The 15,590-nt window shown below is 42.3% G+C and overlaps 1 protein-coding gene across 1 annotated transcript in view; it reads left to right on the forward strand.

Annotated features, from left to right (window-relative positions):
• fibcd1a (fibrinogen C domain containing 1a) overlaps positions 1 to 14,677 on the forward strand; it is a 78,580-nt gene extending 63,903 nt beyond the window's left edge. The window contains exons 6-7 of the mRNA XM_027009972.3: positions 2,042 to 2,221; positions 11,657 to 14,677. Of these exons, the coding sequence (XP_026865773.1) occupies positions 2,042 to 2,221; positions 11,657 to 11,916 (440 nt within the window). The 3' untranslated portion in view covers positions 11,917 to 14,677. The remainder of the gene's footprint in view (positions 1 to 2,041; positions 2,222 to 11,656) is intronic.
• Positions 14,678 to 15,590: the final 913 nt, after the last annotated feature.

Here is a 15,590-nt window from a genome sequence, read left to right on the forward strand (position 1 = left end):
TACAGGTTCAGTACTCTTAACCCGGCGTCACTAATGCCAGGGTTAATGTTCCATAAACTAAATGTCATCTGGTTAGCAGTGACCCAGTGAATCAGAATATGACCCGTGAGTACTGCAGTTAGACGAATTATGCATATGCTGTAACTGTGCACTTATTAAAACACTCATAAAATGGCTGAATGAATGTAAGTAATTAATTGGCCTTTGAATGTATTGTATTGTTGCATTTTTAAATCATTAAAAGGTATAGAACACTGTTCAGGAGGCCTTCCAGTACTGTTTCACTGCACAGTGTATGGGGAGTTGCACACTGTACAATTTAATTTGTTGCATCAGACCATTTTTGTGACATAATTCAGTGGCAATATCTTCACCAAAGTGTACAACACATGCTGATAAACAAAGTCTGCAGTTCTGCAGAGTTGTTCTCCATAAGACAGGGTTGCAGTAAACACAGCAGAGCAAGTTTTGCATTCTTGCAGAGATTTGTAATGAAGATTAAACACATCTGTCTTCGCCATACAAAACCAGAACAGCATGCCGGCTGGCCCTGAGGAACATTCGCAGGTTCCTGTGTCAAAACAGCAATGACCTTGCAGCATGAACAACCCATCCCTCTCCTGGGAGCAGACAGAGCCCACCCCGTGTCATAGGCCACCGAGGGCTGCTACCGCGCTTGTCCTCCTCTTAATAACAGAGGCTATAAACATCTTTACCATTATTTGAATGTGGGAAAAAAATATTGACTGTGTCTGTCTTCAGTCAAATGGATTCTCATATTATTGAGGTCATTTTCTGGTGCTGGTTTGTATAGAGTTTGAATTAACCCGAAATCGATCTGGCATCTGTTCTGCTGTGAATTGCCAAGCTGGAAATTATCTCAAGAAGGTGTAAAAGTGTCAATTTTAGGGAGCGTTCATAAAGCTCTTCTGGACTTTCTGGTCTTGTCATTAATTTCACAATTAATGCTATTAATGTCAGGTCTTCCTGTTCTCCCTGATACCTCTGCTAAACAGAATTTGAACATTTTTTGAGAAGCTCTCAAGTTAATAAACCAATAAACCAGGCCTCGACACCCTTACCTGACCTCCTCTTTCCCAGGTCGAGTTTACACTGCTGTATACAACCACTTGGGCGCAACAGCAAGTCACGATTATGCCCAGCAAAATTCAGCCATATTGATTTTCTGTCCTGGTGCTGTTACACACACATGCGTGCGCGCGCACACACACACACACAACTTGTGTGTGTTCTTCAAAGGGAATTAATATGTAGGCAAGTACATTAGTTTCCTGTCAGACACCCTACCTGCTGTCCATGAAGAGAGGGTGGAGAATATTAAGTGTGAAACCTTGCTGGAATCAGAGTCTGCAGCTGAAGTATTGATCTCGGTGAGCTGGCTCGAATTATTTGGAGTGCTGCCGTGCTTTCTGTTAAACAGCAGTAACCCTCGTTTTAATTGCATCAGTTACAAAGAGGAATGAGATGGCATTGCAGTGCCTTATATGCATCAACCAGCTGTGTGATGGTGCAGTGACACTCTCTAGTAGCTCCTGTCACAGGAGCTCCTGTTTGCCTGTTTTGTATTATGTGCTTAAACACAAAGTAGTTGAGGGTTGTGGTCTGGGTAACATTTGAGTTTTGAGGCTCTAATTGTCCAGTAACAATGAGGCATCTGAAATGGGCAAATTAATGTATCAATTTTATTTGCTCTTTTTACAGGGTTCATACTGTACACCAGAAAGTGTACAAACCTCTTTTCATTATGATCTATATAGATCAGATCCAAACCAAAGCTAACCCATCTGATCCAGTTAATCGAGCTTGGCCAAAGGCATCGATTGGTTGGACAAGGCAAGGCAGGGTTTGAACTATACTCTGCAGGAAGTTGTCGCTGCAGGAGAACCACAAAACCTAGCCAAACTGCATAAGCCCTGTCGAAGAGTGCTTTCTGTTTGGACTTTCTCATTGTTTGTTTGTTTATGTAACACACTTCATCCATCCCGGCCACAGCTCACCCAGCCTCATGCTTGCCTTTCAGGCCTAAAGCGGATACACGTGCTCACCATTCAAGCAAACTACGAGCTGCGCGTTGACCTGGAGGACTTTGAAAACAGCACCTCCTTCGCGCAGTACGGCTCCTTCGGAGTGGGTCTCTTCTCCATTGACCCTGACGAGGACGGCTACCCGCTGACCATAGCTGACTACACGGGCACGGCCGGTAGGGTACACCACCCCACAATCTTCCTGTCCCCGAGAGCTTCGCTATACAGCTGCACCACCAGACGCTCCATATACCAGCGCCTGTCTATTAGATTGACAAGGAAAGAGGAGCCATCTCGGAGCCACATTGAGTTGAATTGGTTTATGAATTCAGCATTCCAAAGACACATGCTGTATGTAAGGAATGCGAACTGCACACATTCTTTTTTTGTCTCCAGAGAAAAGAAATGATAGGTTGACCTTTGCTATGCTATAATCATAAGAGAATAGCCGCTGTAAAAAGTGGTTTACTTTTACGTCATCTGAAGTCAAGCCATAGAAAAGGGCGAGATAATAATGTATTATTTAGCATTGTGTCAAAATCTGCTGTGAGAATTTAAAGCAAGAGGTGGCTTTGGGCAGCTGCAGTTCAGTCCCTGTTGCTTCTTTCTAATGATGGAAAGTTTAGCACAAGGCCTGTAAAATTCATATGCCACGAAGCCTGAACAGTTTGCAAGATAAATTGAGTGCATGCACATGCTAAAATCCACTAGTGTTTAATGTAGTATCTGCTCCCTGCTCCCATGAACTCTATTAACTTAGATATGGAAATTCTGCAAAGTCATCCATTTGTTTATGGCGAGAACGACTTTCTACGTTCCTGGGAAGCCAGGTCTGAATTTTGCTCTACTAAACGAAACAATCAGAACCTCAGAATAGAAACTATAATGGCAATCAGACGCTCTGCTTCACCCACTTTGCCACCAGGGCCTCTTTTTAAGTTAATTGGGTCCCTGCACTCTGTCAGTCTTGGGTTCCTCTCCCATGGTGCTGATCTCCACTTAGGGCTCGAGCCCACGGCTGACCTTCGGAATGTGCCAGAAAGGACAGTGATAATGAAGCAGCGATGCACATCTGTGGCATTCCAATAAAGCGGACAGTTCACTTATTACAGGAGACATAAACAAACCTCTCCTATTAACATAAATCATGGAGAGAAGGCTGGTTCCACTATGGTCTAATTAGCAAGGATGCTTTGCTGCATCACAACATGCACACCGCATTGATTCCCACTCTTATCAGTAAAAATGTTTTGGGCTTCTTTTTTTTTTTGTCTCTGAGGATTGTGTTTTGATCCAAGGTGGGCTCAAAGCACGCTTTGTTTTCTCTTGGGTCATTAGCGTGGCACGCTCAGCCTGTATGCCAGAGCGGTCATTTTAAAGATGAGTTCTGATGTGATTTTATTTTTGTATTTCTCTTTCAGTTCGAGTTCATTGCCACTGCAGTCTTATGTTGCTTGGGGAAATTCAAAAATTGCCTGCAGTGATGAAATGGCAACAAGCCATGCTGTTAATGTCCCTTGCATTTCAAAACGTGGATTTCGCCTCAGCCAAGTGCTGTATTCACACTGAGTGAAGCCTTCTGATAGGCAAGAAGAGACCACTAGGCCCTGTGGTGATGCGCCAAAGCTTTGCACAATCACAGCTTAATGCAGCCCATGACTGGAAAAGCCTTTGATCAAGATCCAGTCACATAGCCATTAAAGTTATTAATGTGGCATGTGGTAACCAGGGGTAATATTAGAATTTAGGAGGTTGGGGTGACCTGCTACTTCCACGTCGATAACCATGTGGGAACAGTAGTATTTGATTTTATTATACAGATTTCTCAGCACTGCTATTTTGGGCATGTGATTGAGTAGTTTCCAATAGCCTAAATTAGTAGTGTGCAGGAACACGTTTCCCAAAAGCATCATATTGTTAATACAATGTTAAATGAGAGAGAGATAGTGTTCAATTTAATATTTGCTCTACCATATAACAATGATCTATGTGTTAAGATGCTTTTGGGAAACCCAGCGCAGTTCATTTAAATCAAAACCATTTATTTCCACCATGAAACAATCAACGATGGTCTTCGCAAATCTCACAAGACATTGCATTTACAGCATTTGGCAGACACTCATATATTTAGCAAAAATGAACTCACTTTCTTCTAATATAATCTTTTTGCAAAAAAAATTATTTTGAATAGGATAGTATCATCCATAGACTGGAAGAAGCCATGTCCAAGCAGACAAACAAATGAAAGGCTTCAGTAGCAGACCAGCAGAGTTGCAGTGACCAAACTGGACACAGTAATGAAAGTTTGGTGTCACCCCAGTCAGAAATGACAAACTAACAAGAAAAAACTTAAGAAATGAATGTTGAACTGGATCACACTCATAATCCATGGGGCTCCAATTCATGCTTGGTGAGGGGGTTGACAGAGAGTTCCAGATGTTGTAATTATTAGTAAAAAGGCTGTTGTAATCAATAGCCACACAAAGTTTGCCCCAGTGGCTGACTCAAATGACCTATTACTGAGACGCTAACTTAAGGGGGAGACCCCATGATAGGTTCCTGGCCTTCTTTGGTGGGCACAGCCACCTGGCGCCCTTCAGGTAGGATGTGAGAAAACCACAATCTTACTGGCCAACAAAAATAAAAAACCTCTCAATGTCATTGCTGTTGGAAAATGTGAAGAAAAGTGGGCAAGAAGAGCGAGCGTGGTGGGGAAGAATATGCACAGAAGACGACTGGGCCAGCTGTGTGCTCAGGGCACTGAGGTCTGTCGGGTCAAACCAGAGGGCAGTGCGTTTACTGAGCATCCATGAATAGGTCCACCTTGGCTCTTCCAAATATGTTGTAAATCGTTTAGAGTACTGGCCCCCAGTTCCCCTGAGAGATTTGATGACAGGAAAGTGCACTGGCTACTTGACTGTGGTGTCCAGGCAGGTGAACTGTACTATATGTAGCAAGGCTATCCCTGCCAGAGGTATGCTGGCAGTCTTGTGCCCTTGAAATCACACAGCGAACGTCCTGGTGAATCAATCCAAGCTTCCTCATGCACACGGACTGGTAATTGATACCAAACTGGATAGATGTCAAGCTGGATGAAGCCAAAGATGTATAATGCAAATTTGGAATGGCAGCTGTCATAACAGGCCAAGTGCATTAAGCAGTGCCTGTATGTCTGACACTGCTTAGTCATGGGATGGTCTGCACAGAAGCCAGTTGTCTAGCTTTGGAAGTATTTTCATACATATAGCAATAAGTAGCGGCAGAGCAGCCTGAATGCACTGAGACAAAATATGAGGGGCAAGTGAAAGTCCAAGAAGAAGAATCATAAGCGGTTGTGCTTGCCTTGGAAGGTGAACCTATGCTCCAAGGCAACAGGAACATGGAAATAGACATACTTGAAGTTGACAGTGGTGAAACGCTCATTCACCTCTATAGCCAAAAGAACCTCAGTTGTATGTAAGGGCAGAAGCACCAAAAGGGCAGGTGCTTCTAAAACTGACTGAGCCCGACTGAGTTTAAGATGGGATGAAACTCACTGCTCTTCAGTAGAAGAAGAAAACAAAACGGTAGATTGAATAAACTATCCTATGTGAAAGAAGTGGGCTGTTTATGAGAGGCTGCATAAGTACAGGTCAAATAGTCATGGGTTTGTCTGAATGTGAAGTTGTGGCAGTGAGAATCCTGACACGTCACATCACCCAGGGACACAATCATGGGGACTGTGGACACCACAGAAAGCATGCAGATTAGCCATATGCTCTTTATGACTTTCTCTGCACTCAGTGTATGGGCTAAATTGCAATTTTGTATATGAAAGGTGGAGGCTGCATAAGCCAAAGTCACCTCTTTAATGTAGACTCATGAGTGAGTGTTGGCAGAAAAAATCAGCTCAAACCCCTAGCCTGGGTGCCCTCAGCATCATCTTACTTAGATGAAGAATGAGAGAGGCTTGGGAAAACAGGTAGGACGTCCTGGAGAGCCTTGTCCCTTCACAGCGCCGAGGTGTACTTCTGAAGCCTGTTCCTAAGGGGGTTTTGGTGCTGTGGGAGAATCCAGCTCTTGATCATTTAGGTCATTTAGCCTGTTTTGTATGGAGGTTAAACAAAACAGGCTAGACTGCTAGATGAAGAGTACAGCGAGTGGGTCTGTTCAGCACAACTATGCTGTAGCCGTTGGCATTTAGATAAGCCACAGCCTGGGTGGTTAGCAGGGCATATACAGTAGCATCAGGCACGTAAATAGGCTAGTGGGCTAGTGACCGTAACAGTGCCCACGCAAGTAGCAATATGGGTGAGAATAACAGTAGCCATGCTGGTTTTAGAGGGTTTACCCAGTAAACATCTTTACACAGTAGAATAAACACGTCTATCTGGCTTTAGAGGGACAACAGCACCTATGTAGTAGAGATCAGCAAGGAAATAACAGTATTTCTATAACAGTATTTCTATAACAGTATTTCTATATCCGTTGGTTATAGAAAGCTAACAGTGCCTATTCGGTAGCAGCAGGATGAAAATGAACCATATCCAGATGGCTTTACAGGAGCATAAGTGTTGATGCCATAGGAGTCAGCACTGAAGACAAATGTGGCCAAACCATTAGCTAAATTACTAGTGTCTGGCTGTAATCTGTGAAGCAGCAATCAGATAGCAGCCTGCTAAGGAGAAAAGGTGAAATATTAATTACTGACAATACTTGCAATCACACTCACGGTCAGCACATCCAGTCTCTTTTCAACCCATGGAGGATACTGTACTAATACTCTGATCGAGGTTTTTAATTTCTTAATCTCCGGGGATGCACAAGCCATGAATAAGTGCTTGACTTTGATGGTATAAGATCTACCCACATTCACTGGATGTTTATACACAGTTTTTTGCCACCCCCAACAGTCTGAAACCAGGAAACCTAACCTCATTCTACTATCTCTGGAAAATATCAGGAGAAAACATTGTTCCATTTTCTATGCTTTACCTTCAAATGTTTAAGATTTCGAAGTTTAACATGGAACCAGTAAACGATTCCTTTGCCCTTTGGATGTGTCATGTATATACTTGATACCCCTCTCTTCAAAAAAAAAAAAGACTTTGCCAACAGTTTGTCTAGTGTTGTGTGTGGCAACTTCTAAAGGGTAGCCAATATGAACAGAAAGTGCCAATGTGTCAAAAGTGACCGCAACTTGTCATGATCTTTTAAGACCTGCATCCTCTTCAGTGCCTTTGTTTGTATGCCATGCTCATACAAACATCACCTGTACATAATCTTCTACATACTCACTGACTCTATTTTTGGCAAAGCACATTAAGATAAGCTGTAGGCAACATTTGATTTGCCTACCACATGTTCAGTTTTGTAAATGTAAGGTTGCAATCTCCAAATTAAGCACTGAATATGTAATGGAGCAGGGTTGCCCTTTCAGGACATAGCATTTTAATTAGTGGCCTATGATTGGTGTGTATTGGTGTGAATTTACCTCAACAGAAATAAAACTTGACATGCTCAAGTGCTCATATGTAGCCATCTTGTTCTGTTTGATAGTAGCACCTCTCTACTGCCATCAATAATTGTCTAGCATAAGCAACTAGCTTATTTTGGCATTTCTTCTTTTTTTTTTTGCGTCTGCAACAGGATAAGATTGACTAGACTTGTGTCACTTCTCAGAGCTGTCAGTGCTGGTAGCAACCACAGAGTGCAATGAATACTGAGAATTTTTGACCTCACAGCTAAATCAACCTGCAAAAAACTTTTCTTGCCTCTAGCTTTGCAAAGCACACTGTAATGCTTGCAGAATGCTGTCTACCTCAGGAAGTGGGTACCTTTCTCCAATTACTGTTGTGTTGACATCTCTTAAATCTACACAAAGTCTTATCTCAGATGTGGCCTTCTTAAATCTACACACAGTCTTATCTCAGATGTGGCCTTCTTAGGAATCAGCAGCACATTAGTGATCCACTCTGCTCCTTCAATAAGATAAGATAAGGTAAGACAACACTTTATCGATCCCAAAGGCAATTGCAGAAATTGTAGAAATTAACCCTTCAGTGATTTCTTCTTCAAGCATTTTGTCTTTTCTTGGTTGACAACTATGAACTACAAAACATTTTCATCTATTGTGACTATGTGAATAGTCTGTGATTTGTCTAGTTAGTTCTGTGAACTGTGTTTTGCTTTACCCTACACACCTTTTATCAAAGATGCTTGCTACAGATGCTAGATGTATAGAATTAATCTTTCTAGAATTGTTCTAGAACTGCAGGAGTTTGTCACCTAATCGTTGTCACAGCTATTTTCTACCAGTTAAAATCTCAGCATCCACCATCTCATTTTCTCACGCCATACCTCTGTCTCTCGGGATCTTTCCAAATCTCATGAGATGTTTGCTGCATCATATAACTGAATGACAGGTAGAATGTATAGTGCAAAGAAAAGTAAACGAGACTCAAATGATCACGGGTGGTTGGAAATTAAGTGAATAGATGTTGGCATATAACTGTCTAGGGGCCGTGTGTCAGCACACTATATCAGATCACATAGTTAAATGAATTTCAGACTGATTACATTAGAAATTTACATTTCCATCAAATTAGAGTACCAGATCTTCACTTCTCCCTACCCTTAAATGAACTGCTGGTGTTAACTGCTTAAACACCTGATCAGAGATTAATCTAAAGCTATATATCTGAATTCTAATTTAGGATCCAAAAGAGAGGTCTGCTTCTATGAGGGTTTTTTTTTTTTTATCTATTAACTTTTTCAAAGACCTGTTGTATTATAAAATAAATTTGATTAGAAATATCATAAAATTACCATTCAATCATATGATTTGAATGCCTTGTTAGCAAATATAAGACCAAACGCTGGGTTTGTTAGTTTGTCATATTGTTTTAGTAAGTTCTTCTCTGTGAATAACAAGTTCTTAATTATAGTTTAACACACTCTTGAAATAGGCTTTCTGCACTATTGCTTATAACACTGTGCAAGTCAAATAGTAGTTAAAAATGTTTTCAAAATCCATGAATTATGGGGAAAACTCTGTATCCTCAACTATTCAAATAAAAGTCCATTGAACAAGGACCACTCTGCAGAGTCCAACCACCAATCAAATGAGAAAATAGATGTTTCAAAAGGAGAATGAGATTATGAGACCTGCTGGGACTGTGAACTACTGCCAATGGGAGACAGTTTAAAGTTCAATGTATAGGAGCTTTGAGGACTCATTCCCCCATAATCCCCCCAGGCTTCCTGGAAGGCCGTTCTTGTGCGTGGGTAATTGTGTGTGGGCCAACCAGACATCAGCCACTGCCCGAGGCAACAGAAAGTGTTAGCAGTGCAGTTAAGCACCTCTGACTAAGTTGTGCGTGCCGCATACACTACAACGCACTAGACCTGTGCATCAATTACATTCGACCAACTTTTAAAGTTCTTGTAATTTGTCCATTATTCCGTGGTATCAAAGCTGATCATAGGTACCTTTTGTCTACGCTGTCCGAGTCTCCTGTACATCAAACAGTGTTCCGGTTGTTGTAATTCCATTTCACGCAGTGCCAGTGTTCTTGCGATCTCTAATGATGCGCTCGTTAATGAGTGATCCACATGGCATGTGAGTGGAGGCAGTGGTAGAGGAGAGGCTTAGAGAAAGCGTAATTACCTGAAATGGGATTTCACAGGCTCCACAGCCCTTTCATAGCTTACATCTAAAGTGTCTCAACTCTCCCAACCTCAAAGCTTGTGCTAATGACAGTTTTGCTGTCATGCCTAACTGTTTTTTTTTCCTGCCATTAAGAAGGCCAGAAATAGAGGAATGAAATTATACACGAGCGTCTGATGATTTTGTAACAATGCTTGTCCGAATGGAGGCATGCATAATTCTCCTCTGATGTTCTAATGTATTCACCGCGAGCCTGTTTATAAATTCGCACACATGTCTAATGACTTGTATTGCTTCCATGGGTAGGTGGGTCTGTCCCAAGATGTTTGATTTGAATATGCGGTGAACATTCGCACAGATGTGCTTTGCCCAGCATTTCAGGTTCATGTGGTTTTGAAGGCTGCTCTGCTGAGACAAATGTTTTAGAAAAATGATAGACTAAGAGTCAATTTGTACATGGTCAAAGATTTCTTCTGCTTTGAAATGTCCGGACTCCTGAACGCCCACCTACAGTCAGGTTTATTCTGGAAGGACTCTGAAGGAGAGTTCCACTCAAAGATAAAGCAACCTGAACGAGCACTTATCTCCTTGTCTCATTTCCTGCTAATATATCGCCTAAGGCAACCAAGAGATGGTCCCTCTCCTTGCTTAAGGGCATGTGGCAGTAGCCAACAGCTGAGATGTGCTACTGTGCTGAAACAGCTGGGCCTGTAACAAGGTAATTAAGAGCCTCCATTTTTCATTTCACCACTGGTTTTGATAAGAGGTTTGGTGAGTCATAACCATAAGGTGAGCATGCCTTAGAATATAGATTTTTATTCATAACCCCCATCAGAATATCACTTACTCTGAAATTTTCATTTACATATAAATTTTCCATGGCGATGAACGTACACTGGGTTTTCAGCATGCCACAATGGGAGAGAGTGCCACATTTCAAGAAAGCTGCACCGAGTGACTCTCTCATTACCTCTGTATTTAGTGAAATTCCGTTTTAACACACCAGCATTCAATTGTTGTGCTTATTGTTGTGCCATTATTTGGGTCGTTTATCACTTCATAAAATACCACGGTGAATCCGGGAGGGACCTGAAAGCAAATTCATGATGCGTAACTCCACTTTATGATATGACATAACTACATAAATAGGATGTCCTTTGTTGCAATAAAGTGGCTTGCGCAATCTATGCTGTTAGAGTCTGGAGTCTGAATCTGTAGAGAGGGCAAGATGGCTGAGGTTTCACCGTAATACCGGCAATAAAGGTTGATCTCATCAGTGAAGCCCAGGGCAATCAGAGCCTGACGGGGTGGAAGCAAAGAGCTGGGATTAGATTAGCCTGAACGCCCAGCAGGATTACGTTCACGTGCCTGAACGCACAGCAGGATTACGTTCACGAGCCGTGCCGTCCGTCATGCAGCTTAGCATTAGCACATTAAACCACACTGCTCCTTCCGACACTTTTTTCATCTTCTCTCCTCTCCTCCACGTCCACGCTTCCTTTGGAGAGTTCTATTCTCTACCCAACCATTCTTGCTGACTGCAGTCAAAGCATGGGTATAAAAGATTCAACTAAGTGCACACCAATGAACTAATTAACAGTTTTCTTGCAAACAGTATATAACAAAGTAAAGAATATAAGAATTAATGTGAGAATTTTTTGTGGTTTGACATGGCAAATTATGCTGAGTGCTGAATTGCATGGAGTACTGAACTTCCCTGAGCACTGTTGAACCAGTGTCAGTTATTTAGTTGTTTAGATGCATAACAGAATGTAATGGGACCCAGTGATTCAGTTACTTGCTTCTATTTTGCGCACATCTTGTGTAGCCTTTCATCCGTCTTATGTAGCTGTCTCTAACTGTTTATCTCTCTCTCCCTCTCTCTCTCTCTCCCTCCTTCGCCTGCCCCCATCCCTCCTCGTACTATCCATCTCTCCTTCCTTCCTACTTCCTGATGTTTCAGGTGACTCCCTGCTGAAGCACAACGGTATGAAATTCACCACAAAAGACAAGGACAATGACCACTCGGAGAACAACTGCGCCTCCTTCTACCACGGCGCCTGGTGGTACCGCAACTGCCACACGTCCAACCTGAACGGGCAGTACTTGCGCGGGCAGCACACGTCCTACGCTGACGGCATCGAGTGGTCCTCCTGGACCGGCTGGCAGTACTCGCTCAAGTTCACCGAGATGAAGATCCGGCCCACGCGCGAGGACAAGTAACCGAGAGCATGCCAGTGGAAGGAGCCGGACAAGCAGGAGTGCATGATGGATGTAGGAGAGAGGAGCTGAGGATGCTGCCCATAGGAAGTGTGTGAGGACTGTGTGACCATGTAATGTTCTCCCCTGTTTTTGCGTGGATTTGACTCCGATCCTTTTTTCCGATGTCCTAACCCAATACATCACATTGTGCAGTATTAGTCCTGCAGCACATTAGAGAACTGCTCTGCCCTCACTCTCCTGGTCACTTCTGTGAATAATTATTAGGAAATAATTAAGTTATTGTCCTTTTAAGAAAAAAAGTGATTGTTGATAAAAAAAAATTAAAAAATTAAAAAAAATTACAAAATAGGGACTGAGTAGATGTTGGAATTTAGGAAATGTGTAGCCTTTTGTTTCAGAAGACAAAGAATCATCCCTTTTCCCAAAGAGATCCAGGGTTGTCTTTGGGATGGAATGCGAGTTTTTCTATTCCATTTCATTGCCATCCTTTAGGTTGATGCTTTGTCAGGTGCTAGTAGCTGGGAACGGGTGACCACCGCCACCTACCTCTCCTATAGTGAGGAAAGACCATTGCCGCGGCAACTCTGAGTAATGGGCCAATCAGAACAATTTTTCATCCTTGACAACTCAACAGCACCATAAAACGTACAGCACAATTACCAAGGTGCTTATCAGAGGAGTGTCAGTGTGCTCTACACACATAAAGTCCGCTGTTCATGGAGGGTTTGTTTTGTCATGTTGTTTTGGAATTATTCATGGTAACCTGGGGTGACAGTAAGATGGCTTGAATCATGTTACTGTTTAGGGAATGCTCTGAGGAGTAAAGTATACAGTCGATAAATTACTATAGTTTTGTTCATTGATAACTGACAGAGCACAGCAGACTAAATCCAGCATCTACTGCAGGTGTTTTCAGTAGCATATTTGCTATGTCATTTAGTTTCTAAGTCATTCAGTGGTTTACCTGCTTGACTCTCTTCCTTTGACATCCTCTATGTTTTGCCATGAAGTCACAGAAATGCTTGTTTTCTGTGCTTTTTGAGGGGAACGGTGTTATAAAATCAGTGCTTTCCATTGATGTTTTGTCCCCTTCTCATGAGGAGAGAGGGGGATTTCACTGTAGTGGCTCTGCCATTTCCTCAAGCACAAGGCTAGTAATGCTTTTCATAATAATCAAAATGAGTTTACGTTGAATAAATCTTCATGCAAATTGCACCACAAACCTCTGCACTGGCCATCCAATCTTTTAAACATTTTACATAATTAATTCATGTTAAATCGGTCTAGTTCATTTATAAATCAGTTTTGCATTTCTGCAACTCAGAGCTGAAATTAATAAATCTAAATAAAGACGCAAACTCTCCCTGATCAAAATAAATTGGTCACCAAGTTCATATTGAATGAGTCACGGACTGAACACTGAAAGAGTTATGCACACATAATATGGTGTTAAAATCTTAGAAATATGTATGCTATTTTATCTGTTTGTTCCAATGTAATTGTAAATTGATTATCGTCTGAGGTGGAAGGTGTCTGCACTTTAAAAAAAACCCAACTGTTTTTTGTAGTAATGTGTCACCTTTATGTTTCTGCTCAAAAAAGAAATGTAAGAAGTGACTGTGGTCCAAAGAGAAGGCAACAGCTTTTCCCCCATAGGATGAGAAGCAGTTCTGCGAGTTTAGTCCCATCACTTTTGCAAAGACTGAAATGTAAAGAAATGTCTGGTTATTCTGTGAAAGGTCAATATTTATGTGCTGAAAACCCAACTCACTGTCAAAAGAGCCTGGAATTACAGTCCAATAAATAACTGTCAGTGAGCCATCAAAGGTAATGGACTGAGGCAATCTGACAGGTTATATCAAGATTATGACAATTTTACTTTCTCAATAAGTAGAGCCTGGGGCCATAGCTAGCAGTCATTGCTGAAAAAATCCTTTTTACAATGCGTGATGCCCTATAAATGGAATTGGTTTGACAGCTAAAATATTCCCCTGAGACACTGGTGGAGTTGGGTTTATGCTACAAGTGTTCCTATAGCCTGTCTGACCATGGCCGTGCTAATTACAATATCTGGACTGTTTCACTGGGCATAGCAATGAGTGCAGAGCTCTTCACGGCCTCCCTGCATTTGTGCTCCTCCTGGCAGTGTACTGCCAAACATGAGAGAAGGTCGCAGCCGCTTGTGGTGCTGAACTATTGCCACAGCCAAATGTTAGAGTTAGTTAGAGTTAGAGGCTTACAGTCATTTTTTTAAATGCAAAATGAGAAGGCCTGGGAGTGCCCCAGTGGGAAAGACCAGGTGATGTCACTCCCAGAAGTCAGGAGCCCCCTGCTGGACATGTCTGGAACTGCACCCATCCTGTGGCCCGTGACCGCTCGACCATTCAAATTCGCAGTGAAAAATTGCCCATATCTTTGATTCAGACATTCATGACAGGATGCTTGTGTTGCTCTGTTCTTCTGCACATCCTTTGCCTTCTCTAATGCCAGCTGCTTGACGCTGTCCATCTCCGCCAACAAATATTAGATGGTTAATGGCTTTCGCAAATTAGGAAACAGTGTGAACCATGCTGGGATTTGCTTTAGAGGAACTTCAGAATCTGGCATGCTCCCAGGCAACGGGCTCTCTCACATTCCAGCATACCTTCTTGTCTTGAAGGCGTACATCCTACTTTTTCTTTCCTTTTTCAGTTTTGTCCTATGAGTCCGGTTCAGTGCTCTGAGTGATATTTAATAAACCTTAAGAATTCCTAAAGTGTTTCCCTTTAAAGTGTCTGGTGTGTTTCTCTGACTAAGGTAAGCATACCTGTGTGTTACCCAGTGGTGTTCAGCACACAGCAGCCATGGGTCAGTTCATTGGTAGGGAACCTACTATACAGGCCGGGCAGAGAACATTCAGCAAACACTCATCTATACTCTTACCATGTCAGTGAGTTCTGACTGGCAATCACACAAAACACTCTGGCAAGGATTTGTTTTTTATACTGAAGACTTGGCAAGTGTCATAGTCATGTCTTTCACAAGAAGAAATGGCACTGCACTTGACGGCAGCTCTTGCCAAGCGATGACGGACGGGGAATGCCAGGGCTCATTCAAAACACGGCGGTAGTAAACGTTCGTACAGGTGTAAGAGCAGCTCAAGTCATATCTAGATCTGACAGAAAAACACATAAAAGCCTCTTGCCCCGAGAGAACAATTTATGAAACTGGGCCAACTTTACAGTATTCGACGTGTTTACGTTGCCGTAGTAAAAAAAAAAAAAAGTGTTCGCTAGCTGTCAGTGCGATGTAAAGGGTGGGAAACTGCTGAAACTGCTATACGCCTCTTCAAACTCCCTGACGATTATGGTGATAGCAGTAAAATGTCCTGTTACATCCTACGCAAATTATTTTACAGTAAAAACGATTTCAGATAAACGGACAGAAGCTCATTAGCATAATTCTCAGTAGTCGCGTTTTTATAGTTTTGGATTATCATAGATCTATGAGAGCCTGAGTTGCCCTGGATAAATAGGAGCAATGACTGACAGGGTCAATGCTCTGTAGTTCTGGTATCTCAGAATCACTGTAGTCAGGAAGTTGGCTGAAGTCATTCCCATCCCCGCTGATGGCCTCATTTTAGGTGACTATTCTGGAGTTCTGGAAGACAGCATTTCATCAGTGCAATGACAATG

This window comes from Electrophorus electricus, chromosome 25, assembly GCF_041902795.1.
Source record: "Electrophorus electricus isolate QZ-2024a chromosome 25, ASM4190279v1, whole genome shotgun sequence".
In the NCBI taxonomy this organism is placed as follows: domain Eukaryota; kingdom Metazoa; phylum Chordata; class Actinopteri; order Gymnotiformes; family Gymnotidae; genus Electrophorus; species Electrophorus electricus.